Source organism: Stegostoma tigrinum, chromosome 6, assembly GCF_030684315.1.
Source record: "Stegostoma tigrinum isolate sSteTig4 chromosome 6, sSteTig4.hap1, whole genome shotgun sequence".
In the NCBI taxonomy this organism is placed as follows: Eukaryota; Metazoa; Chordata; class Chondrichthyes; order Orectolobiformes; family Stegostomatidae; genus Stegostoma; species Stegostoma tigrinum.
In genome coordinates, this window is record NC_081359.1 from 16,160,137 (window position 1) to 16,186,425 (window position 26,289).

The 26,289-nt window shown below is 42.7% G+C and overlaps 1 protein-coding gene across 3 annotated transcripts in view; it reads right to left on the reverse strand.

Annotated features, from left to right (window-relative positions):
* itgbl1 (integrin, beta-like 1) overlaps positions 1 to 26,289 on the reverse strand; it is a 182,720-nt gene that overhangs the window by 71,561 nt on the left and 84,870 nt on the right. For all 3 annotated transcript variants that reach the window (XM_059646457.1, XM_048532714.2, XM_048532715.2), the window contains exons 3-6: positions 19,860 to 20,006; positions 5,160 to 5,282; positions 3,947 to 4,087; positions 209 to 349 (exon numbers count right to left, since the gene is read on the reverse strand). In XM_059646457.1, coding sequence (XP_059502440.1) covers positions 209 to 349; positions 3,947 to 4,087; positions 5,160 to 5,282; positions 19,860 to 20,006 — 552 coding nt within the window. The remainder of the gene's footprint in view (positions 1 to 208; positions 350 to 3,946; positions 4,088 to 5,159; positions 5,283 to 19,859; positions 20,007 to 26,289) is intronic.

The following is a 26,289-nucleotide window of genomic DNA, read 5'->3' on the forward strand; positions in this document are numbered from 1 at the left end:
ACAGGGCAGATTAAATGACAGAAGGAATGATTGTGCAAAGCCAAAGGAAATGGTAATAACAGATGTAAACAAAAATAATATTGGTCCAGAGAAACTGTATATCACACCAGCAGAACAATAGACGGAAGCATGTTAATTATACAAACAATTTCCAAATTGTCTGAACATAAACATCATATTGAATCTGTGTAATACAGCATTTGTTTACCTGAGCAGAAACTATCAGAGTATCTGTCATATACAGCGAGGCAGTCTCTCTCATCACATTCACATGTTGCCCCATGAATGTCACCGTATTCACCACTGGGATCCAAGTCATAGCATGTACACTCACCACAGATACAGTTCCCTACAGAAGATAAAATCACAGCATGATTTGAGAAGGGTGGTATTGTGCTGTCACCAAACACGGCCATACTATGTAATCCATGCTTAACTAGAGTAAATTATATTTATTATGTAGTCATTGAGAGTGCATTTCCTTTCTCATCCTCCCATCACAGTCTGTTGTTTAAGTGGCGTTTCAGTTCTGACAAAAAAATCAGCAACCAATCTCATCCAAAGAGATCCCCAACTGATAGAATTTCTGCGCTAAACTTTACCTTTGTTATCATGAGTCATTAACTCCATGAGTGATATTATTTCTTTATCACCTCACATAATGCTTCTATTTTCTCAGTTTGATGCACTCTCAGAAATTGACTTCAATTTTGCTATCCTCCTTGATACCATACATGATCAAATGCTGTCTTGATATCAAGAGCGGGCATTCTCATTTCACCTGTGGACTTCAACGTTGTTTGCCCAAGTTTAGGCTACAGCTATAATGAGATGTGCAGCCCTGATGATATTTAAAACTATCCAACAGTGAGCAGGTTATTGCTGAGTAAGTACAATGTGATAGCATTGTTGACAACCCCTTCCACAACTTTGCTGATGATTGAGAGTAGACTGATGGAGCAGTAATTAAGCAGATTGGATTTGTCCTGCTTCCTATGGAGAGGACTCTGAGCAATTTTCCATATTGTTTGGCAGATGCCAGTCGTAGCTGTACTAGAACAGCCCAACAACAGGCATGGCAAAGAGGAAGGCTTCCTATCTGCTAACAGAGTGACCCCTTCTGCTCTGCTCTGCTCTGCTCTATACATACAAACACACACACACACACACACACACACACACACACATGTCCTGCCAAAATTTGTGAACCTGAGGCACCTGAAAGAGAGGGCACTAACATCCACTTCCTGCAATGTCACTTGACCTATCCAGCATCTCATTTCTGCAACAATAAATTGTTGGATTTGCAAATTCTTTATTTAAATACCTTCAAAAAAGCTTAACTTTTCCTTTCCATCACAAGTTTTACTCTCTTAATTAAATCTTTCTATCCTTCCTCATTTCTGTTTCTATCCCTGATTTGACTAATTCCCTTGATTTCCTTTCCTGTTCTTTTCTGTTTCTTTCCCAATCCTTCAATCTTATTGGCTAAGGAGTTGGACTGCTGGCTCTCATACAAAAGACTATGGATTCACAACTTGCTGCCTTAACCTCCCAGCTATAAACAATCATGAGGCCACAATTAATTTCTACCTAATGAACACAATTAGTACTTAATTGAGAAACAATTAACATCAAATCCACCATTGCCTTTGCTGTGCTATTTTTGGCTCATGCATCCGGTAAGTTGGGATTCTAAAATGATCTCTAGGTGAAGGATGAGGAGAAAAGGTCTCTCTAACTAACATGGAATGCCAGGTGATGCTCTTCTGCACAATCTCAGCTTTCTACTGAGTTGTCACTTTGTTCTTCCACCTATGTACAAACATGTGCAGCAAATAGCCTCCCATTCCCCATGTGCAGCATTCTGGGGTTCAATCAGATTCCTAAGGCATTGCATTTAAAGGGAGAAAGAGGGTGGCAGAAGGAACTCTCTTACTCAGTGAATAGTACTGAATTAGAAGCTATCAGCTTTAAGGGAGGGGCAAATAGAGATGGTGAGCTATTTCTAAAGGAAAACTGGACAGGCGTTTGGGGTAAGCTTTCAGGATTACAAGGATAGAGGAAAGGAATGACTGGAGTGACTGGGTTGCTTCACAGAGAGCTGGTACAGACTCATTGTGTCAAGTGGCCTCCTTCCATGCTGTAACGACTATTTGACAAAAGAATTCATTCATTACTATATTTCAGAAAACTATAGTTCAATCTCAATGAAAATGTCCCGATGACACAAGAGAATAACCGAAGTTCAACATGGAAAGGAATCAAACCTGTCCCACCCTCGAGCATCTGTACTGCTCATATTAAATTTGCTCTGCTGCTGACAATTGTACAAGATAAAGATCAGTAAAGTAACAAAATGATGTACATCTCCTGATCTGTGCATGATGGTGAGATATTGAAAGAACTTTCAGTCATCTTCCCAAAATCACTGCAATGCACAAAAGGCCATCCCCTGCAATTATAGAGCCATAGAAATTCAGAAAGAGCAGGATGTAATTTCAGCTCATTGCTGGTTCTGCCATAGAGAAATTTGCGCTATCTCCATTTCCCAGAGCTCTCCAAGCTGTTAAACAATAAGCATCTTCAAGTGTGGATCTTAAAAACCTCGATTGTTTTTGTTCAAAAATTGGTGGATTAATTCCAAGCAAAAAAACATTGATGCAATTACTGTGCATGAATTACATGGAATGAAATAAAGAAACAGACCATTCAGCCCACCAGTTGTACTGGTATTTATGTTATAAAAGAACCTCCGACTGACCCCCTTCACTCACCCAGTCGATATTTCATTCTATTCATTTTTCCCCTCATACCAGCTTCACCTTCAATGCATTTATACTATTCAACTTAATAAATTATACTATTCTACTTAATGAAAATGTTTCTGCTGAATTCTGTAATGGATTTATTCGAGACAATCAGCTGCTTGTAGCCCCTAGCTTTAATCATCTTACAAATAGAAACATCCAATCAACCGTAACACATCTTCAGTATTTTAAAGGCTTCTATCAGGTCACGTCTCAGCATGTTCTTTTGCAGGGAACAAAGGCCCAGCCTGTGTTTAAGCCCCACAGGAACCTTTTCCCATCCTACTTCATTGCACTCTAACTTCATTCCATCTACAAATCTTCACCCAGTCTTTTGACTTTTTTTGATTTGCTTATCTAAGAGATATACTTGTTGTCCAGGAATAATCACTCGAGATATGAGGGTGCAAGGCAGAGCTCACACTCATGTGTTCACACTTGATAGCACCGTCTTTAACTAATGAAGAAGAATGGTCTCATTAGCCCAGCATGGTATCAGTGAGAAAGGCACTTTGTGTCCTTGATTTGCTTTCAGACTATTGAGAGTGAGTTTAATTTTGAGTAAAGCATGCAACATATGTGAACACTGGCTCATTGAGCTGATTTCAAACAGCCTTGAGACCTGCCAATAATTAACACACACATTCTCAGAGCATTTTTTTCCTGTGTTATGCCATAACTAAACACTCTGAAGTTGGGAAACTACAAGCCCAGGTCGTTAGATGCACTGTGTAATAGTTTCTTGGCTGGAAGCCAGCTCAGGGCCATTCTCAATTTTCACTGTCATTCTGGGGTAGCCAGGTAGAACAACTTATGAAATGATGCTGTCTCTCTGACTCCGTCTTTCACTGTCTTTCTCTCTCTCTTTCTCGTTCTTCACATTCAACATATCCATCAGCCTGTTTAGTTTGGAATAAGAGTAATAAATCAGAAAATAACAGGCCTGCTGGATTTTGAAATTTTCTTTTCTGAGTTGAGTCTTTCAGAGCCTCAGTATGATTTCTGCCACAATAACTCCTGCTCTCATTACACAAAACAGAGGCAATTAGACCAGAAGTGGGTAACATCATTTACTCTAAATTCCAAGCTTCATCATTAACATTTTCATTACGTCTGAACTGTTTTGAAAGACCCACCTCGGTTGCTGCAGACTTTGCCATCCGATGACATGCATTTCCTTTTGCTCTCCCACGGGGTAATGTCACACTGGAATTCACATTTATCGCCATGCCAACCAGGCATACAGTAGCAGTTACCACAGTAACACTTTCCATGCCCTTAAACCACAAGAAATAGTGGGTAAAGCAGCAAAACTGAAATTTAAGATTATTGCGACAATATTGCGAGGCATTTATTCCCCAGATTTTTTCTCACAAATTAACCTGCAAGATTAATTTCAAAATAATTTGACACACATGCAGGCAGATGTAGTCCTCAATGTCCAAAAGCGCTTCCAGTTATCACACAAATAACAGGTTCCTAACATCAATAAAATCACCTCACACACAAGCCAACTGTTCCGTAGAAGTGGTTAAAAAAAATTAAAATTAAATTCTGGTTCCGGTGCAAACATTGCAAAAAGATTGTCCGTAGTAAGTGACCTGTTTCGATGGCGAGGGAAATGAATTGTGAATCTAGTCAGAAAATTAGCAGAGTTGAATGTTTGTTCCACAGATTGCACCAAAAGTATTTTAAATAAATCACCAGGGCCTTTGAATTTATTGCTGTGAAGCCCAATAATATAAAGGATTTCCATAAAATAATACCTGCTCAATAAAAGATTTTTATTTATCATGTAACAAAAATATCACGCATTTGTTGGGCACCTTTGAGAGATACGTATTTACAAAGTTTTTTACAAGGGGAAAACTGGACAGATGGTACACTGAGCTGAAGAATACATTAGAAGGCTGGTTTAAAGAGTGATGAAAGAGTGAGGGTATTCAGGAGGGTTTCTAAAGAGTTGAGGGGGTTGGAGAGATGGAGGGATACAACTTGGTTAAAGCCTTCTGTTGTTAAAAGATTGGATAGAAAGAATAGCATATTTCTACCTGGATTAACTTCACAATTCATCAGGATTGAACATCCGAGTATGTTTTGTAAAGGAGCATAATTTATAAAACATTTCTGACATGCCACAAAATAACCCAATAAATTTTATCTTCAGAGAGTTCAATCCCTTTCAGCGTTATGCACATCTGATTCTTCCAAAGCTCGTAACTACAGGAAGCTTGGGGCCACTTTAGCAAAATGTCAGCTGAATGCTTGCACAAATAATAATACTCCACTTTCACTTTATCATGCATGCACAATGCAGCACTTGTTGAAATGAAATATACTCTGGTGCACCTCCACAGATCTCGCCAGTTTCATCATCAATGCAGTCTTCGTCGTTGCACTCACAAAAGTTTCCATAAACCAGTTTCTCATTCCCAGGATTGTCGCAGATACATCTGCCACAGTGACAGGTACCTAGAAAATATGAAGAAAACACAGAACACTTGTTATTTGTTGCTTGCATAAATTCCATTGTTTATTGCATCACAAAACAGATAAATACAACTTGGCTTAATTATTGCAATTATAATACAATCCTCGAAATACTTCCTCCTCTCTACAACCTCTCTGGACTGTAACACAAGATAACAAAGTGTGAAGCTGGATTAACACAGCAGGCCAAGCAGCATCTCAGAAGCACAAAAGCTGACGTTTCGGGCCTAGACCCTTCATCAGAGAGGGGGATGGGGAGAGTGTTCTGGAATAAATAGGGAGAGCGGGGGAGGCGGACCGAAGATGGAGAGAAAACAAGATAGGTGGAGAGGAGAGTATAGGTGAGGAGGTAGGGAGGGGATAGGTCAGTCCAGGGAAGAAGGACAGGTCAAGGAGGTGGGGTGAGGTTAGTAGGTAGAAAATGGAGGTGCGGCTTGAGGTGGGAGGAAGGGATGGGTGACAGGAAGAACAGGTTATGGAAGAGGAGACAGGCTGGGCTGGTTTTGGGATGCAGTGGGGGGAGACGAGCTGGGCTGGTCTTGACCACGTCTCCCGCATTTCCCACAACACATCCCTCAACCCCGCCCCCCCGCCACAACCGCCCCAAAAGGATCCCCCTCATTCTCACACACCACCCCACCAACCTCCGGATACAACGCATCATCCTCCGACACTTCCGCCATCTACAGTCCAACCCCACCATCCAAACCATTTTTCCATCCCCACCCTTGTCTGCCTTCCGGAGAGACCATTCTCTCCGTGACTCCCTTGTCCGCTTCACACTCCCCTCCAACCCCATCACACCCGGCACCTTCCCCTGCAACCGCAGGAAGTGCTACATTTGCCCCCACACCTCCTCCCTCACCCCGATCCCAGGCCCTAAGATGACTTTCCATATTAAGCAGCTGTTCACCTGCACATCTGCCAATGAGGTATTCTGTATCCATTGTACCTGGTGTGGCTTCCTCTACATTGGGGAAACCAAGCTTTGCAGAACACCTCTGCTCGGTTCGCAATAAACAACTGCACCTCCCAGTCGCAAGCCACTTCCACTCCCCCTCCCATTCTTTAGATGACTTGTCCATCATGGGCCTCCTGCAGTGCCACAATGATGCCACCTGAAGGTTGCAGGAACAGCAACTCATATTCCACTTGGGAACCCTGCAGCCCAATGGTATCAATGTAGACTTCACCAGCTTCAACATCTCCCCTTCCCCCACCGCATCCCAAAACCAGCCCAGCTCATCCCCTCCCCCCACTGCATCCCAAAACCAGCCCAGCCTGTCTCTGCCTCCCTAACCTGTTCTTCCTCTCACCCATCCCTTCCTCCCACCTCAAGCCGCACCTCCATTTCCTACCTACTACCTCATCCCACCTCCTTGACCTGTCCGTCTTCCCTGGACTGACCTATCCCCTCCCTACCTCCCCACCTGTACTCTCCTTTCCACCTATCTTCTTTTCTCTCCATCTTCGGTCCGCCTCCACCTCTCTCCCTATTTATTCCAGTTCCGTCTCCCCATCCCCCTCTCTGATGAAGGGTCCAGGCCCGAAACGTCAGCTTTTGTGCTCCTGAGATGCTGCTTGGCCTGCTGTGTTCATCCAGCTCCACACTTTGTTATCTTGGATTCTCCAGCATCTGTAGTTCCCATTATCACTGGGCTGTAATACAGATTCTTTTAGTTTATTCATTCAAGGGATGTCTGAGTCTCTGTCTACGCCAGCATTTAATACCCATCCCTAACTGCCCTGGATAAGGTGATTATGAGCTGCTGTCTTGAACTGTTGCGGTCCATGTAGTGAAGATACCTCCAGAGTGCTTCAGGAAGGGGATTCCAGGATTTTGACCCAATGACAATGAAATAGCAGTGATATAATATCATGTATATAGGCCACTGTGTAGTGCTTGGAAGGGAATGCACAAGTGGGGGTAATAGTGCTGCTGCTCTTGATTTTTAGATGGCAGAGGTCACAGGTTCGGATGTTGCTGTTGTTGAAGGAACCTGAGGAACATTGGAACAGGTGTGGGCCATTTAGCCTGTCAAGTTTGCCTGAACATTTAGACAAGATGGTGGTTAATCTGCTACCTCTGGATCTTTCCCAAACTGTTTCCATAGACCTGACTGTCATTAGTCTCCACAAACCCTCAGATTTTTGCCCTCAAACCTGTTCAATAATTGAGCTTCCACATCCCTCCGAGGCAGAGAATTCCAAAGATTTGTTATCCTCCGAGTGAAGAAATTCTTCCTCACCTCTGTCACTAATGGTCTGCCCCCCCTAGCCTGAGATTATGTCTCCTGGTTCTCGTGTTATCAGCCAAGGGAAAATACGTTCACATTGTCATGCTGTGTAAGAATGTTCTAAGTTTCACTGAGATCACCTCTCATTCTTCAAACCTCCAGGCAATACAGACAGTTTCCTCAATTTCTCCTTGAAAGGCAGTCCCACCATCCCACTGATAAATCAGGAGACCCTCCATTGAACTTCATTAATGGCAATGCATTCTTCCACAGATAAAGAGACAAAGCTTTGCAGAATGGATCAAATGCAGTCTCACCAAAGTTCCATAAAACTTCAGGAAAACATCATTACCTATGTACATTAATCTCTTTGCAACAAAGGCCAAAATACCATTCAGCTTCCTAATTGCTTGCTGTACCTACATGCTAACCTGTAGTGACTTGAGGATAAGGTTACTCATTTCCTTTTGAACACCCACACATCCCAGTATTCAAGTTAAGAAATATTCTGCTTTTTAAATTTCTTTTCTACCAAAGCAAATAGCATCACACTTAGATACGTTAAATTCCATCTGTACATCACAGCCCATTTACTTATCCTGTCCAACTCATCTTGAAGCCTCCTCCTATCCTCACAATTTATGTTCCCACCTACTTTGGCACAGTCAGCAAATTTTGAAATATTCCAATTGGTCCCACATCCAAATCATTTTATAGATTGTGAGCGTATGTGGCCCCAACACTGACCCAAGTATGAACATATTAGTATTAACCTGTAATTCCGAGAATGATCTGTTTATTACTACACTATTTCTGTTCTATTAATCAATTCTCAAACTATGCTAAAAAGGACAAAAAAAATCAAAGAACACCATCTTCTCACATCTATTTTAATGATGCCACCTTTTGCATGGGGATCTCAGAAATGTCAACATTTTTCCACAACCAGGGATTCCCTGCCACTGTCCTTGACAGGGCTCTCCGTCACGCATGACCTATTTCTTGCCATTCTATCCCCACCCCTTCTTCCCTCCCTTCAATAATAACATTAGGGACTTCCCGTCCTCAATTACCACCCACCAGTCTCCATATCCATTTCAGCTACCTTCAGTGGAATGCCACCACCTGACCCATATCCCCCTCCCCTCTCTTGTCAGCATTCCACAGGGACCATTCCCTCCAGGATACCCTGGTTCTCTCCGCTTCCATTCCCAACGCTTCCCCACACTCCTTCCGGTGCAGAAGGTGTAACACTTGTCCATTTACTCTCTCCCTCCTCGCCATCCAAGGTCTCTGATACACGTTTTAGGTGAACTAGTCATTTCCTTGCACTTCACTCACTCAGCCTAGTCTACTGTATTAGCTCCTCACTATGTGGTCTCCTCTACACTGGGTGGATGAAAGGCAGGCAAAGTGGGACACTTATGTTGTGTCCTCAAAACTGACCCTGAGTTTCCAGTTGCCTAGTACTTCAACATACCATCATGGCCCCTGACCAACATCTTTATCTCATACCTGCTACAGTGCTCCAGGAAAGCTCAGCACAAGCTGGAAGAACACAATCTCACTTTCTGTTTGTGTACCCTACAGCCTTCAGAACTCAGTATCAAGTTCAATAATTATAGAGTCTGAACACCTCCTTCCACATCCTTTACCCACCCCCATACCCAGAACCTGTCATGACATATGCTGCTTTCACCATTGTCTACCAATCTTCACCAATTAATGGCCCTGATTTTTTTCTCTCTCTCTGACTAACCACTATCCATCCCTTTGTCTGCCTACTGACTGTTCTTTCTTTGGGCTCCATCCCACCTACTGCCAAGTTCTTTCCTCCCTCAGCTCCCCCTATCATCAGCATATATACCACGTTTTCATAGCTACTGTCAGTTCTGAAGAAGGATTGCTGAACCCGAAATGTTAGCTGTACTTTCTCACCCACTGACCTGCTGAGTTCTTCCAGTATTTTCTGTTTTTGTCTATACTGGTATATACGCCCCATCCCATGCACTTCAATTTTATTGAGTAATCTCTTGTGTATGACCTTAACAAAAATCTTCTGCAAATCCAAATACATCACACATCCACTGGTTCTCCCTGTAACATCCGCATTAAACTCTAACACATTTGTTCATCATGATGTTCCTTTCACAAATCCATGTTGACTTTGCCTAATAACATGCAATATTTTCTAATAACCCAGTTATTACATTGTTGTTGAGTTACCCCAGTGTATTTTGTAAATGATACACTCTGGTGCCATTATGTGACTGTGTTGAAGGGAGTGAATGTTGAAGGTGGTCAATGGCATGTCAACCAAGCAGGATGCTTTGTCCTCGTTGGCGTCGAGCTTCCTATGTGTTGTTGGAGCTGCATTCATTCAGGCAAGTGGAGAGTATTCCATTTCACTCCCAACTTATAACTTTTAGATGTTCGACAGGCATTTGAGAGACACGGGCTAGTTCATTATTGCAGATTTCTCATCTCTGACCTGTTCTCGTTAGCATAGAATTTATATGGTTAGTTCAATTTAGTTTGTGGTCTGTGAGTAACCACCAGGGTGTTGATAGTCGAGAATCAGTAATGGTAATGCCATTGAACTTCAAGAGAAAATGATTGGATTCCCTTTTGTTGGATATGGCCATTGCCAGGCACTTGTGTGGTGCAAATGTTACTGACCATATATCGGCTCAAGTCTGGATATTGTGCAGATTTTGTTGCATACAGACATGGATGGCTTGAGTATCTGACAAGTCATGAATGTTGCTGAATATTGTGCAATTGGCAGTGATCATTCCCATTCTAACTCATGATAAAGGGAAGGCCGTTGTTGAAGCAACTGAACACAGTTGAGCCTAAGACACTTCTGAGCTAGGAGGCCCGGGTTCAAGTGCTATTTGCTCGAGACAAATGTAATAAAGTTTCTGTGATAATGGGAACTGCAGATGCTGGAGAATCCAAGGTAATAAAATGTGAGGCTGGATGAACACAGCAGCCCCAGCAGCATCTCAGGAGCACAAAAGCTGACGTTTCGGGCCTAGACCCTTCATCAGCTTCTGAACAGGTTATGTTGAAAGTATCTATCCTGGGGAAATTCATGGACTGAGATGATTGGCCTCCAACAACAACAACCATGATAAAATTCATTCTGTTGTCTTTAACCCTCTAGCTCTTTTCTTGAGCCCAGCACTAATAAAACAAATAGGGAATTAATAGGAAACTCCTTTACCAAGAAAGTGAGAAATGTGAGGCTATACATTTTGACAGGTATACTAGAAAGGCTGAATATCATTTAAATGGAGAAAGACTGTAGAAAGTTCCAGCACAGGTGGACTTGATACGTAAATCACAAAAAGCTAACATCCAAATTCAGTATGTAATAGGGAAAGCAAATTGGAATGTGGGCTTTTTAAAAAATGTATTCACGTGCAGAGCATGGGCATTGCTATCATTAAGAAGATGATGGTGAGTTGCCTTTTTGAGCTGCTGCATTTCATGTGCTGTAGACAGACCGACAATACCCTTCGGGAGGAAATTCCAGGATTTTGACCCTGTGACACAGAAGGAATGGTGATATATTTCCCAGTAAAGATGGTGAATGGCTTGGAGGGGATCTTCCAGGTAGTGGTATACTCATGTATTTGCTGTTCTTGTTCTTCTAGATGGAAGTTGTCACGGGTTTGGGGTATGCTGTCTAAGGATTGCTGGTGAATTTCTGCAGTGCATCTTGTAGGTAGTACACACCGCTGCTACTGAGTGTCGGAGGTGGACGGAGTGGATGCTTGTTGATGTGGTGTCAATCAAGCGGCTGCTTTGTCCTGGATGGTGTCAAGTTTCTTGAGTGTTGTTGGAGCTGCACTCATCCAGGCAAGTGGGGAGTATTCCATCATACTCCTGTCTTCTGCCTTGGAGATAGAGACGTTGGCGGTGGCAGGAAGGGAGTTACTCACCACAAGTCCTAGCCTCGGACATGCTCCTTCTGTTTCTGTGGTGAGTCCAGTTGAGTTTCTGGTTAATGGTAACCCCAATGATGTTGATAGTGAAGGATTCAGTGATAGGAACACACTTGAATGTTAAGGAGCTATGGTTAGATTGTCTTTTATTTGAAATAGTCATTGCCTGTCATTTGTGTGGTTCAAATGTTACCTACCTTTGTCAGACCAAATCTGGATATTGTCCAGATTTGAACATGGACTGCTTCAGTATCTGAGAAGTTGCGAATGGTGCTGAACATAACGCAATCATCGGTGAACATCTCAACTTCTGACCTTATGATGGAGGGAAGGGCGTTGACGAAGCAGCTGAATATGTTGGGTTTACAACATCACCCGGAAGAATTCCTGCAGAGATGTCAACATGGTCAACATGGACTTGAAGTGTCTATTTACATGCTGTATGACTGCATGCTCTATGTCCTGGAGCTGAGATGACTGACTTCCAACAAATGCAATCATCTTCCTATGTGCCGGGCATGACTCCAGCCAGCAGAGAGTTTGCCCTCTGACACCCATTGATTCCAGTTTTGTTCAGGCTCATTGATGGCACAGTTGGTGAAATTCAGCCTTGATTTCAAAGGCAATGAAGTATTTAAAAAAAAGGAAGGTCTTGCTAAAACTCTTGAAGAAGCAAGTCAAACCACAGCTGGAATATCATGAACAGCTTTGGGACCCTTATATAAAGAAAGATATACTCCATTGGAGGCAGTCCAGAGAAGGTTCACGAGGTTGACCCTGGTAAGGAGAGATTTTCTTATGAAGAGAGTTTGAGTAGGTTGATCCTTTACTCAATGGAGTTTAGTAAAAACAGAGGTGAACCTATTGAAACATACATTATTCTTAGAATGCTGAAAGGGTGTTTCTCTTGCGGTAGAGTTGCGGTTGAGTGTTCACCAAGTTAGAAGAGAGATAAGGAGGAATTTCTTCTCTCAGAGACTAGTGAGCCTGTGGCATTCTTTACCACAGTGGGCCGGTTGATGAGAATATTCAGGGCTGAGCCAGATAGAAAGGAATCAAGGGTTATGGGGAAAAGGCAAGAAAGTGGATTCGAAGATTATGTGATCAGCCATGATCTCATTAAATAGCACAGCAGATGTGAAGGATTTCTACTTCTCATAGCCTTATTGTAAGAATGTTGTCCTCACTCCCACAGGGAGTGATTGAGATGAATAGTACAGATACCTTTAAGGAGCAACTTAATAAGCTCATTGGGGAGAAAGGAATATAAGGATATATTGATGGTTTAAGATGAGTGGAGTGGTAAATCATGTACCAGTTGAAACTGAAAGCTCTGTTTCTCTAATGCTGGTGCTATGTAATTCTATGTCAAATCTTAAAACTGTGAAATTTCTTTTATCCACCTTGCTTTCACATGCTGTCCACAGGCAATAAAAATCTCAGATTCATGTCAGCATATGCGTCAAATTCATTAATGGTTTCTCACCCTGTCTTTTCAACATTGGCTGTGCCCATATTGACTTGGTGGCATAAATTATTCTTACATTTGAGGTAAATTCTGGAACCAGAGGAAAACCATGTAAACAATTTACTAATGTAGCTAATTCTGAGATTCTTTTTATGTGAGGCAAACACTGGGACACGCTCTCAGAAAATTGCATCTACATTGTAATAAACCCCATTAGTAAAGGAAGTAATTGATAGTCTACAATTATTGCTGGTTGAACTTGATAGCTATTTAACAATGATAATGGGAACTGCAGATGCTGGAGAATCCAAGATAATAAAATGTGAGGCTGGATGAACACAGCAGGCCAAGCAGCATCTCAGGAGCACAAAAGCTGACATTTCGGGCCTAGACCCTTCATCAGAGAGGGGGATGGGGTGAGGGTTCTGGAATAAATAGGGAGAGAGGTGGAGGCGGACCGAAGGTGGAGAGAAAAGAAGATAGGTGGAGAGGAGAGTATAGGTAGGGAGGTAGGGATGGGTGGGTCAGTCCAGGGAAGATGGACAGGTCAAGGAGGTGGGATGACGTTAGTAGGTAGGAGATGGAGGTGCGGCTTGGGGTGGGAGGAAGGGATGGGTGAGAGGAAGAACAGGTTAGGGAGGCAGAGACAGGTTGGACTGGATTTGGGATGCAGTGGGTGGAGGGGAAGAGCTGGGCTGGTTGTGTGGTGCAGTGGGAGGAGGGGACGAATTGGGCTGGTTTTGGGATGCGGTGGGGGAAGGGGAGATTTTGAAGCTGGTGAAGTCCACATTGATGCCATTGGGCTGCAGGGTTCCCAAGTGGAATATGAGTTGCTGTTCCTGCAACCTTCGGGTGGCATCATTGTGGCACTGCAGGAGGCCCATGATGGACATGTCATCTAAAGAATGGGAGGGGTAATAGAAATGGTTTGCGACTGGGAGGTGTAGTTGTTTATTGCGAACCGAGTGGAGGTGTTCTGCAAAGCGGTCCCCAAGCCTCCGCTTGGTTTCCCCAATGTAGAGGAAGCCACACCGGGTACAATGGATGCAGTATACCATATTGGCAGATGTGCAGGTGAACCTCTGCTTAATGTGGAAAGTCATCTTGGGGCCTGGGATAGGAGTGCGGGAGGAGGTGTGGGGGCAAGTGTAGCATTTCCTGCGGTTGCAGGGGAAGGTGCCGGGTGTGGTGGGGTTGGAGGGGAGTGTGGAGCGGACAAGGGAGTCACAGAGAGAGTGGTCTCTCCAGAAAGCAGAAAAGGGTGGGGATGGAAAAATGGTTTGGGTGGTGGGGTCGGATTGTAGATGGCAGAAGTGTCGGAGGATGATGCGTTGTATCCGGAGGTTGGTGGGGTGATGTGTGAGAACGAGGGGGATCCTCTTTGGACGGTTGTGGCGGGGGTGACACAACCGCCCAAAGAGGATCCCCCTCGTTCTCACACATCACCCCACCAACCTCCGGATACAACGTATCATCCTCCGTCACTTCCGCCATCTACAATCCGACCCCACCACCCAAGCTATTTTTCCATCCCCTCCCTTGTCTGCTTTCCGGAGAGACCACTCTCTCCGCGACTCCCTTGTCCGCTCCACACACCCCTCCACTTCCCTAACCTGTTCTTCCTCTCACCCATCCCTTCCTCCCACCCCAAGCCGCACCTCCATTTCCTACCTACCACCTCAACCCGCCTCCTTGACCTGTCTCCTTCCCTGGACTGATCTATCCCCTCCCTACCGCCTCACCTATACTCTCCTCTCCACCTATCTTCTTTTCTCTCCATCTTCGGTCCGCCTCCCCCTCGCTCCCTATTTATTCCAGAACCCTCACCCCATCCCCCTCTCTCTGATGAAGGGTCTAGGCATGAAACGTCAGCTATTTAACAAATTCCCTTTCTCTGCTTGAGTTCTGAACTTCAGAGCTCCTCCTTCTTTTGCAATAGTTCAACTCATTCATGTATGCTGTACCCAAAGGCAGGTCATTGACTTGTTGTTTGTTGATGTGTCATCCAGAACTGTTTCCCTTCCCAGTGGTAGTTTGTCATTGCCTTTTATTCTCAGGGCCTGTGAGTTATTCTAAATTGCATAATAGCCATCTCTCCAACTGAGCAAACAAATGTCAAAGAGGGAGCAGATCTCTGTTGTTTAACTGGGGAAACCACCTGCAGGGTTGAATGAAATAAAACAAGGAGATTGGGATTAACTGGATGGCTCTCTTAAAGAACAAGCACACTGGGCCAAATGGTCTCTTTCTGCATCTTCTGATTCTGTCCTACGATTTCCTGAACAGGGTATAAAATATTACAGCGCTATTCATTAGTGTGCAGTAAATACTAACTAGGATAGGCTGCCATCCAATAGAAAACCATAGCCAAATGCTGAGTGCATTTGGAGATCATTTCATGGAAAGGAAATAGTTTACTATTCATTAAAATAAGCTGACAATATAAGCATGACATTAGCCCTCAAATGAAAAATGGGAGAAATTTCATTGATTGTAATGGTAGAAACACAAAGCTTTGAAAGATGCACGTCCTGTGGTTGCAATTTCATGTGTGGTGCTACAAAATACGAAAAAATCATAATGTGCTCACAATTATAATCCTTTCAATATCTCCCTTTGCAGTTAACAAATCACCGACCATATCAAAATGTCACAATGATGATTAATCTTGCTGTGAATGTACAATCAGCTGAAGAGTTTTGAACAAAATGAGAGTAAACTGGGATTAAGTAATAAGACAGAGCATCACATAATATCTACAACACAGAAAGAGGCCGTTCGTCCCAATGATCTATGCTGATGTCTGTGGTCCATCTCAATATCACGCTATCCAACAGACCACATCGTAATTCCTCGACATAGATTGGTGCATGCATATTTTTGATGGAATTGGACTATGGCCCATATGGGCCAAGAATTACAATGTATCTCACTGAATGTTGTGCTAACTACAACTGAAATCTGCTGGAACTCTGGAAGAAGTTGTATAACTAAGAAAAGCACAGGGATAAAACATGTTTGCTGAAGTTGCAGAAGAAGGCAAGGTATTAATGAAGGTCGCAACTGTTAAAGATATTAACGAAACGTTTTTTTTTGAACGTTTAAAATCCAGCCGCAAAAGGATCTTCCCAAAAAATACCAAGGATGAGGGTCAGAGATAATGGGAACTGCAGATGCTGGAGAATTCCAAGATAATAAAATGTGAGGCTGGATGAACACAGCAGGCCAAGCAGCATCTCAGGAGCACAAAAGCTGACGTTTCGGGCCTAGACCCTTCATCAGAGAGGGGGATGGGGAGAGGGAACTGGAATAAATAGGGAAAGAGGGGGAGGCGGACCGAAGATGGAGAGTAAAGAAGATAGGTGGAGAGAGTGTAGGTGGGGAGGTAGGGAGGGGATAGGTCAGTCCAGGGAAGACGGACAGGTCAAGGAGGTGGGATGAGGTTAGTAGGTAGCTGGGGGTGCGGCTTGGGGTGGGAGGAAGGGATGGGTGAGAGGAAGAACCGGTTAGGGAGGCAGAGACAGGTTGGACTGGTTTTGGGATGCAGTGGGTGGGGGGGAAGAGCTGGGCTGGTTGTGTGGTGCAGTGGGGGGAGGGGACGAACTGGGCTGGTTTAGGGATGCAGTAGGGGAACTCTCCATCTTCGGTCCGCCTCCCCCTCTCTCCCTATTTATTCCAGTTCCCTCTCCCCATCCCCCTCTCTGATGAAGGGTCTAGGCCCGAAACGTCAGCTTTTGTGCTCCTGAGATGCTGCTTGGCCTGCTGTGTTCAACCAGCCTCACATTTTATTATCAGGGATGAGGGTCATCAGTCATGGACAGAGTCTGGAGAAGTTGGGGCTAAATTTTGTCATCAAATCTCACAGCATATCCACCTCTTTGAAAGATCTATCCAACTTCTCCTGCTCTTTACCAATAGCCCTGAAAACGTTGTCATTCGAGCTAATATTTAAGTCCATTTTGAAAGCGGCTGTCGAATCTCAGCACACTTTCAATCAGTGCGGTCCGGATCTGGAAAACCCACTGTGTAAAACAAATTCTCTGCAGCCCTTCTTTTGACTCTTTTCTGATTATATTGAAATCTCTGTCTTTGGTTACCATGCCTCCAGCCTATAAAAAGAGTTTCTTCCTGTCTACATTTCAAAGGCACTCCTAATGTCAAATCTCCCCTTAATTTTACCTGCTTTGCAACAGAACAAACGGAGCTTGTGTAGATGTTTTAATGGTTTAGCTCCACCCACCTGTAGTATGTTAAATACTTGAGAGCAACTTCTTCTCATCCTACTTCATGCCAGACTCACTTTTGTTCTCTCAGTCATTTCCTCTGGCCTTTCCTTTCTGTCACACTTGCTGTGTGTCGCTTTTTGTTTTATTCATTCAATGTGGATGTGTCTGGCTAGGCCAGCACTTATTGCCCATCCCTAATTGCCCAGAAGACAGCTAAGAGTCAACCACATTGTTGTTTGTCTGGAATTACATGTAGGCCAGACCATGTAAGGACGGCAGGCTCTTTCCCCAACAAACATGAGCGAACCAGACTGGTTTTTCCAACAATCGGCATTGGTTCCATGATTATCACGAGGTTCTTAATTCCAGATTTTTAACTGAATCCAAATTCCACCATCTGCTGTATGAACCAAGATCCCCACATCATTCCTAGGGACTCTGAATTAATAATCAACTGTTAATGTCACTAGGCCATTGCCGCATCCCCCACCCCCAAATTTTATTTTCTGTCATACTTGTCTCTCTCATAGTTATTTCCCCTCACCTTTACTTCTTGTCACCCTTACTTCCTGTCATCATTGCTTGATCCTCTCACAATTTTCTTTCCTTCACACGCTTCCTGTTGCATTTCAGACATCAGCCGTAGTATTCAGGTTTTCAGGTACATCCAAAGGAAGAAAGTGAGATAGGAAGGCAGAGACATTTAGAAAGGGACTCCAGAGTATAGAACCCAAACAGCTGAAGGAAGAACCCAAGGAAGCTGAAGCGACACACAGCAAGTGTGACAGAAAGGAAAGGCCAGAGGAAATGACTGAGAGAACAAAAGTGAGTCTGGCATGAAGTAGGATGAGAAGAAGTCGCTCTCAAGTATTTAACATACTACAGGTGGGTGGAGCTAAACCATTAAAACATCCAAACAAGCTCTGTTTGTTCTGTTGCAAAGCAGGTAAAATTAAGGGGAGATTTGACATTAGGAGTGCCTTTGAAATGTAGACAGGAAGCCACCAATTTTGGAGTGATTTAAAATTGGGGATGTTCAAGAGGCAGGAATTGGATGATGTAGAAATCTTGGAGTGTTGCGAGGCTGGAAGAAACCACAAAGATAGGGAGAGGCCATGAAAGGATTTTAAAACAAAGATGAAAATTTTAAAATGTAGCATCGTTTGACTGCAGGCAAGAATATGTTGGTGAGGTGAGCACAAAGGTAACAGCTAAATGGGACTTAAAATACCAATATTCTGGAGTTCTGGACAAAAGCGGTCAAATATTGGGACAAGAGTTACAGAAGTATGGAAATAAATGTAATAATTCTTAAAAGTAGAAGTTGAGGTATCATTCCCACTCATACTTCCACGATGGAAATTTGGAAATAGTTCTGTAATCTTGTTGTACTCTGTCAGTGCGTAACGATTTATTCTAACAGATCAGACAATAGTGAGAATTACCTGGCATGAACTAATGTTCATGACCAGAGAACCATCTGTTTAAGCAAATGTTGATGTTAATTAGTACTATCAAGTTAGTTGAACCATGACTGTTGCTTACTGGTAACACAAGGCAAAATCTAAAATCTCATTCCATAATGTCATTTTGTCTCTCCTGTATTCTACCAATGCACAGAAACGTCTCTTTGTTCCTTTATCACTGTCATCTCCTCAACAACCCTTTCATTCGTTCATTTCATCAAAACTACATCTAACTTTTCTGCTCTGATAAAAAGCAATTGGCCATTGACTGGAAACATGGAATTATGTTTCTCTGTCCACCGAGGCTGCCTGACGATTAAGTATTTCCAGGATTTTCTGCTTGCAACTCCAGAAAATGTGAGATATTTTAGCCTGACCCACGGATGAGTGATGTCGTAGAAAAAAATCTACTTTCATTTAGACCACATATCATTTGATTTGGACTCTGTGTATGTAAAATAAATTATTCCTGGTCCAAATAATTGCTGCAAACCTTAAGTTCTTTGAAAATAAAGTTAGCAATTAAAATTCCTGTATACGATCCTGGGTATTAACCCTGTTTTTCTCCTTTTTCTCTGTCTCTTCATAGCATCTTTGGCTAAATTTAGAAAAATTGTCGTCTGGAGTAATGCCAAGAGAAAGAAACAAGTGATGATTCATTTGCGCGTCACACAGATCTGAGTATGCTCATTATGCCGAAAAGAAACTCAATGGCAAGTGAGAGAAGTACAATTTGAACATTTCTTATTAAAGGTCTTGTTAAAGGTCCTTACTGGTTGGTACACAGAGAATTTCTTAAATTTGTTTTTAAACGAGTCAGAGTGGATGTGGAAAGGATATTTCCTCGTGTGGGAGGAGCTGGAGCTGGCATTACTGTTTAAAAATAAGAGGTTTCCCTTTTAGGACAAAAGTTTGGAGAATATTTTTCAGACTGATCATTGTGAATCTTTGGAATGCCTCCTCAAAAGGCATTGGAAGCAGAGCCTCTGAATATTTTCAAGGCAGAAGTTCTCAGAAGATAACACATCTGATGACACATCTGTCTCCATCGGACCCTCTTGTAGGCCTTCCTGATTTTCCACCTAAAGACAATGTGACAACCTCAGAGTGGGTGGAACTGAACACAGTTTCAGCATGAGTTCTTTCAGAGTCATCACCATATGCAGTGTATTAAAGTTTGATAAAAAATACGGAAACAGCTTTCCTTACCTGCGTTAGAACAGATCAAGCCATCTGAATTGCGACACAGTTCTTTGCTTTTCCTCCTGGGAATGTTGCAAGTCTTGGGATAATGACAAGCAGTCCCAGACCAGCCATGGTCACAGATGCATTTCCCGCAATCACATTGCCCATGGCCTAGTTACAGAGGAACAAATAAAGTCACAAGTGGTTCCCAGATATCAAATCACTTCAAACAAAAAATCCACAAACATGTTTTTAATAGTTCAGAAACAGTCAACAAATTCACATCACATGAACTTCTACTCTTGCTGCTGGTGAACTTGGTGGTGGGAAAAGCATTTAATTATACAGGGTAGTGTCAGACTCAAACCTTGTCACCTTAGCGAGAATTAAAGCTCTGGCAGGAAGACCTGTGGTTGGCCTTCCCATCCTACAACCAATTAAAAGCCTTACGTGATTAATTAAAGAGCCCTTAAAATCCTCAGCCTACTACTGCTGGGGTTGGCCAGACCGCAGGTGAGTCTATCACCATGTGGTGTAAATGACAGACGCACTGTACAGGTCACATTACCTGAGAGGACGATGGGGACAGTCTCTAGATTAAATCCTTGCCTGGGTCCTCCACAATTCTGCAGAATTTGGGTGAGGGAGCGGGGAGGGGATAAAGGAGGAAGTCTTTACAGCTTCAACAGTAACCGCCTGACACGTATTTTGACTGGACCCCCTGAAAACAGTCAGTGTAAGCAAATGGCTTTCAGGCCAGCAGCTGATGGCAGCTCCAATGTCACAACAATGTTTCATCCACATTGTGGGGTACTAGAGCGCAAATAGAGGCATACAGCAAAGTAACAGGCTTTTTGATTCAACCATTCCATATCGACCATAACCCCAAGCTAAACTACCCCCACCTGCCTGCGCTTGGCCCATATCTCTCCAAACATTTCATATTCATGTACTTATCCAAATATCTTTTAAACATTGTAATTGTCCCCACATCCACCACTTCCTCTGGAAGGTCATTCCACACACAAACCACTCTCTGTGTAAAAAAAAAAGCCCCCATGTCTTTTTTTTAAAAACATTCTCCTCTCCACTTAAAACCATGCCCTCTAATCTTGAAATCCCACACCCTAGGAAAAGGACACTTGCCATTTACCTCACCTATTTCCTTTGTGATTTTATAAACCTCTACAAGGTTGCCCCTTGATCTCCTACTTTCCAGAGAGAAAAGTCCCAGCCTATCCAGCCTCTCCTTATAACTCAGACCCTCCATTCCTGGCAACATCCTGGTAAATCTCTTCTGAACCCTCTCCAGCTTAATATAATATCCTTCCTTTAATAGGGAGAACAGACATGGACACAGTACCCCAGAAGAGGTCTCACCAATGTCCTGTACAATTTCAACATAAATGGCTAATATGTTTGTCTGACTTTCCTTCCTTTGCTTAAAATATTCATCATCGCCTCTGAAACAGAGGAGAGAAATGTTTAAAATTGACTCAATCTTCCTCATGCATTTATTCTAAGTATGAGAGCAATGATTAACACAACAGGGGTCATTCAGGCATTAGCAGTGTTATAACATATCCTGCAGATTATTGAAAAGGAAGAGGCCATTCAGCCTGCTCCTCGAGGCTGTTCCACCTTGCAGTTAGATCTGTATCTTAACTGCATTCATCTGCCTCAATTCTGAAACCCTTTTAGCCTTTCCAACAAAAATCAATAGTTCTGATGAAAGGTCAGAATCATTTTCTGTCTCTAGAGTATTTTCAGCATTTCTACTGATATCAAAAAAAACAACTGATTTCAGTTTTGATCATGTCAATTTATCCTCTCTCTCTGCAGCTTCTTGGTGGACAGTGTCACGGATTTTCAATACCTTTTGTATAAAGTACTTCTTGATATGACCCCCAAATGCTAGAGCTCAACCTTTAAGATTATGGCCCTTTCTCTGAGCCCTGTCCCCACTGCCCACTCCAACAGAACCAATTCTCTCTGTCACCCCTATTGGATGCTTTGATTATTTTAAATTCCACATTTAGATCACCTATAGTTGTCCATTCTGAAAAAGGTAGAAGCATGGTCTATCCAACTTCTCATAATTGAACACTTTTTGGCCCACAATCATTCTGGTCCATCTATGCTTCACCCTGTCCAAGGACAATATATTTTTCTTGAGGTCAGATGCCCAGAACTGAACTCAATTACTCCAGATAGGGATTGATTAAAGCTTTAATATAACTGTTGAAAACCACCACCCAAGACATCAGGCCCTTTCAGATTTTGACAGAGCTAGTGAGTGTGGCCAATGATTTCTTTTATCCTGTTTTCATTTAATTTACATTGGTTTGAGTGACACAATGAGTTGAATTCTGCATTCTTGACCAATGCCCTAAAAGTCCAATTACAGTTTTCTTTAAATTACAAATGTTTAACTAATAATTCCAAAAAGTGAAGAGAGTTGTAAGTCTATTTGTCAAAAAGGCAATATTCGATGCACCATTAAGTCAGATAATGAAGATCAGTGACTGGTGAAATTCTCAAATAGGTCCTTCATTAGAAACAATTGCACAACAGTCCACCACAATAACGTTAAAAAAAACCTATTCTGTAATAATTTTTCTGAAATTATTGAATCGTATAAGGAATGTATCAAATGAGCAGGACGCATCCATGCCACATTATTCCAACTACTGTGTAACAATAATTAACAGCCTGGATTTTCAAGAAGCACTCAATTAACGATTGCTGCTTCTGTCAAAGATACTGAGTTGCAGAACCTTCTGGGATGACACCAGAAATGTCAGAACCTGAGCATTCAGGTACGTGAGATAAATAGGAAAGGAAAGAAATTAGAAAACAAAAAGCCGAAGCTGATAGGAATACTCAATTCATTTGTCAAAATCGGAATGGAAAATCTGTGTTGACATTTCAGATGGTGAGGGGAGCCTCGACGAGGAGGTGCCAGTGTTGGACTGGGGTGGACAAAGTCAGAAGTCACACAACAAAGGGACTACACTCCAAAAGCTTGTGATTTCAATTAAACCTGTTGGATTCTAACCTGGTATCACGTTACTACTGAAGTTTCAGAAGAACACCCGTGTTAGATCAAAAATTTGTCCTGGGATCTTGATTTAACTTTTCCTTCCAAATTTGTGGTTTTATTTTCCCCTAACTAGTTCAGAAGAAGGAAAAGGTACATTTGCATTTCTGAGGGATATTTTGCGACCTATCCAATTTGTTTTACAGGCACTGAGGTACTTTTGAAGTGTAACCACGATTATGATGTAGAAAACATAGCACTCAATTTACATGCAGCAAGCTCCCACAAACAGGAATGAGATAATGTCCAAACAATATGCTTTTTTCATAACATAGTTGATGGATAAATATCGGCCAGGATACCAGAAAGAATTAGCTGACTCTCTCTCATGAGATCTTTCAGCCTCACTTGAGGAGAGTCGGACACGGCCTCAGTTTAACATGTCATCAGAAAGACATTATTCCTGACAGGTATTAGGGTGTTAGCCTGGATTCGGTACTGAAGTCTCTGCTGATTGAGGTATGGCTGGAGCCTGTACTGGGATGATTTGCTGATTTGTAGTAATTGCAGCTTTAATACCATAAACTGCATAATTATTGCACTGCTGCTAATGTGCAACACAGTGCTAAATCTAACCCTTTAGGGCCATTAAAATTAAATGGAACAGGTTAATAAGGAATCGTTTACCATTGAATTAACACATTGTTTCTTGATTTAGCTATTTCACTGCATCTCTGGTCAGCCTCCCGAATTCTACCCTTTGTAAATTCAAGATCATCCACACCTCTACTGTCCCTGTCCAACCTCACGACAAATGTCATTCATTCACCTGGGCTTGTAGAATGAGCAAAAATTCCCAACATCTTAAAGTACTGGACAAGAGGCTGGAATTTTCTAACATTTAAAATACCAGCCAAAAGCCTGAGCTCAGGTTGCAACAAATACGCACACAGGTAGAATGATTTAAACCTGGGGCTGACGTTCAGCCAGGAATTCCAATTTACACCTCCACTCTGAGAGAACAATCAACCAAACCTAACACTCTATTTCTGAAGAAGAGTCTAGGCCTGAAATGTCAGCTTTCCTGCTCCTCTGATGCTGCTTGGCCTGCTGTGTTCATCCAGCCCTACACCTTGTTATCTCTTTACTCTAGACTGAATCTAACGTGTACACTTCGGGCCGCCCAGCACAAAACAGTATGGGGCCTGCACAGATAACGAGCATTCAATTCAATCAAAATACAATCATACACACTCTTAATTATCGGGAAGCCAACTGAACTCAAAAGGAACACAAGAAATACAATGGCTACGCAGATCTGAGAGGAGATAACAGGACACACAGTCTGCACAACAATCAGACCCGGTCTCACCAGAGAAAGCCTTTTCGACAACAATCTTATGCACAAACAGCATCCCAAACAGGCTCCCGGCCCCAGCAAGCAGCTTTGGAACCAAGAATCACATAGGCCAATCAGAGAAACTGAATTGGGAAGACAAGCTAGGAGCATCATTGGAACAAAGGACACCTGAGGAGGGGAAAGCCAAACAAACACTATCCAAGCAAGAGCTTTCAGCCAGGGGTCTGCTCCGAGAAAAGAGAACTGACAGCAAGAACCTAAGCAACCAGAAGCACTTTAAAACTGTGTCTTCCTCAGTGGCGACTGAAACTGCCAAGACCCTAAACATTTCGACCCAGCCAGCAGAGTTGGGAAGGCGAGTGGTGACAGCGGCTGGGACCCCAAGGATAGGAAGCCTGATTAAAGTTTCTGTGATTAAAACTCCGGTTTTAAGTTCTAATAGAGTTTAATCTAGCTAACAGTATATCTAATAGCTAAACTGTCCTCTGCATATTGTGTTAATTTCGCTGTTTATTGCATTCACCTTTATTTCTTGTATTATACTTAACTTTTGTATTGTAAATAAATGCAGAGATTCTTTTGCACTGAAACATTTGTCTACTGCCTTTTTCATTTCATCTTCCCTAAATAAGTCCAGAGTCTAGAACCAGGGCTCTGGGAGTCATTTGAGCCTCCTAAAAATCAACAAATTATTGATTGCAATCCAGAATCTTACAGCATGTTGGTGTACACTGAGATGTAGCTTAAGTGGGAGCCAATTCTAAAATTCTTATTCCTGTTACAAATCCCAGAATTCAGCCCATCAAGCTCACACTGACTCCCTGAACAACGTCCCACACAGACGCACCCTGTCCAATGTATCCCTGCATTTTCAATGGCTAATCCATCTAGACAGTACATCCCTGGACACTATGGGCAATTTAGCATGGCCAATCCACCCTAACCTGCACACCTCTGGACTGGGTGAGGAAACCGGAGTCCCCAGAGGAAAACAAGCAGACACAAGGAGAACGTGCAGACTTCACATCTTCACATGATGTTTCCATGAATGGTTCCAAAAATAAAGAGCTTAAGACAGTCACCTGACGGTGGAATCAAGCCCAGCTCCCTGTGACGCATTGTGAAACAGCAGCACCAATCACTGAGCCCTTATTTGGGGTAAAATTAATAGTCACATGGAGAAATGTTGCTAATTCAGAACAGCCAAAATAGATTTGCTAATGGTAAGTTATGTTTGATTGAAGTGGAGTCTTTTGAAGAGGCATTAGAGAGGATTGATGACAACAATGCCGTTAACGCAATGTACGTGGATGTTCAGAAGGTGTGCAATTCAGTACATACATCAGTGAAAAATTATTGGAATAAAAAGACAAGGAGCGACACAGGTACAAAATTGGCTGAGCAATAGTAAACATGTTATTTGTTTTTGGGGTGGACTGAATTGTTTACGGTGGAATTCGCATTGAGTCATTATTATTATTTTCTGTTCCTGATAGATGTGAATAGATATACATTTATCGACATAGATTTTAATGCCGAGGGGGCAATTGCAAAGTTTGCAGCTGAACACACTGGGAACAAAAAGGAAGACAGTGTTGAACTCCAAAGGGACAGTATCAACTTGGTGCGGTAGGCAGCGTCTGAATAGCGTCCCTGAACAATCTAAGGTGCTGAATGCAAGTTCCGGCGATAAAGAGGTGTGAGTTTGAATATTGCTACTGCCACGTTTGATCTGAAGTTCTCTTTCAGCTGCTGCCGTGTCCTGTTTGGGTCAAAAGCCTCTGTTTTTGGGGAAGGGAAGGCTCAGTGATATTATCGCTGGGCTGTTAATCCAGGGACCCAGGTAATGTTCTGGATATTCAGGTTCAAATCTTACCACAGGAGATGATGGAATTTGAATCCCATAAAAATCTGGCATCAACAGCCTAATGATGGCCACGAAACTATTGTCAATTGTCAAAAAAAGCCTATCCGGTTCACGAGAGTGCTTTAGGGAAGGAAACTGCCTTCCTGATGCGACTCTGGACCCACAGTTCGAGAAGTGTAACTTGAAA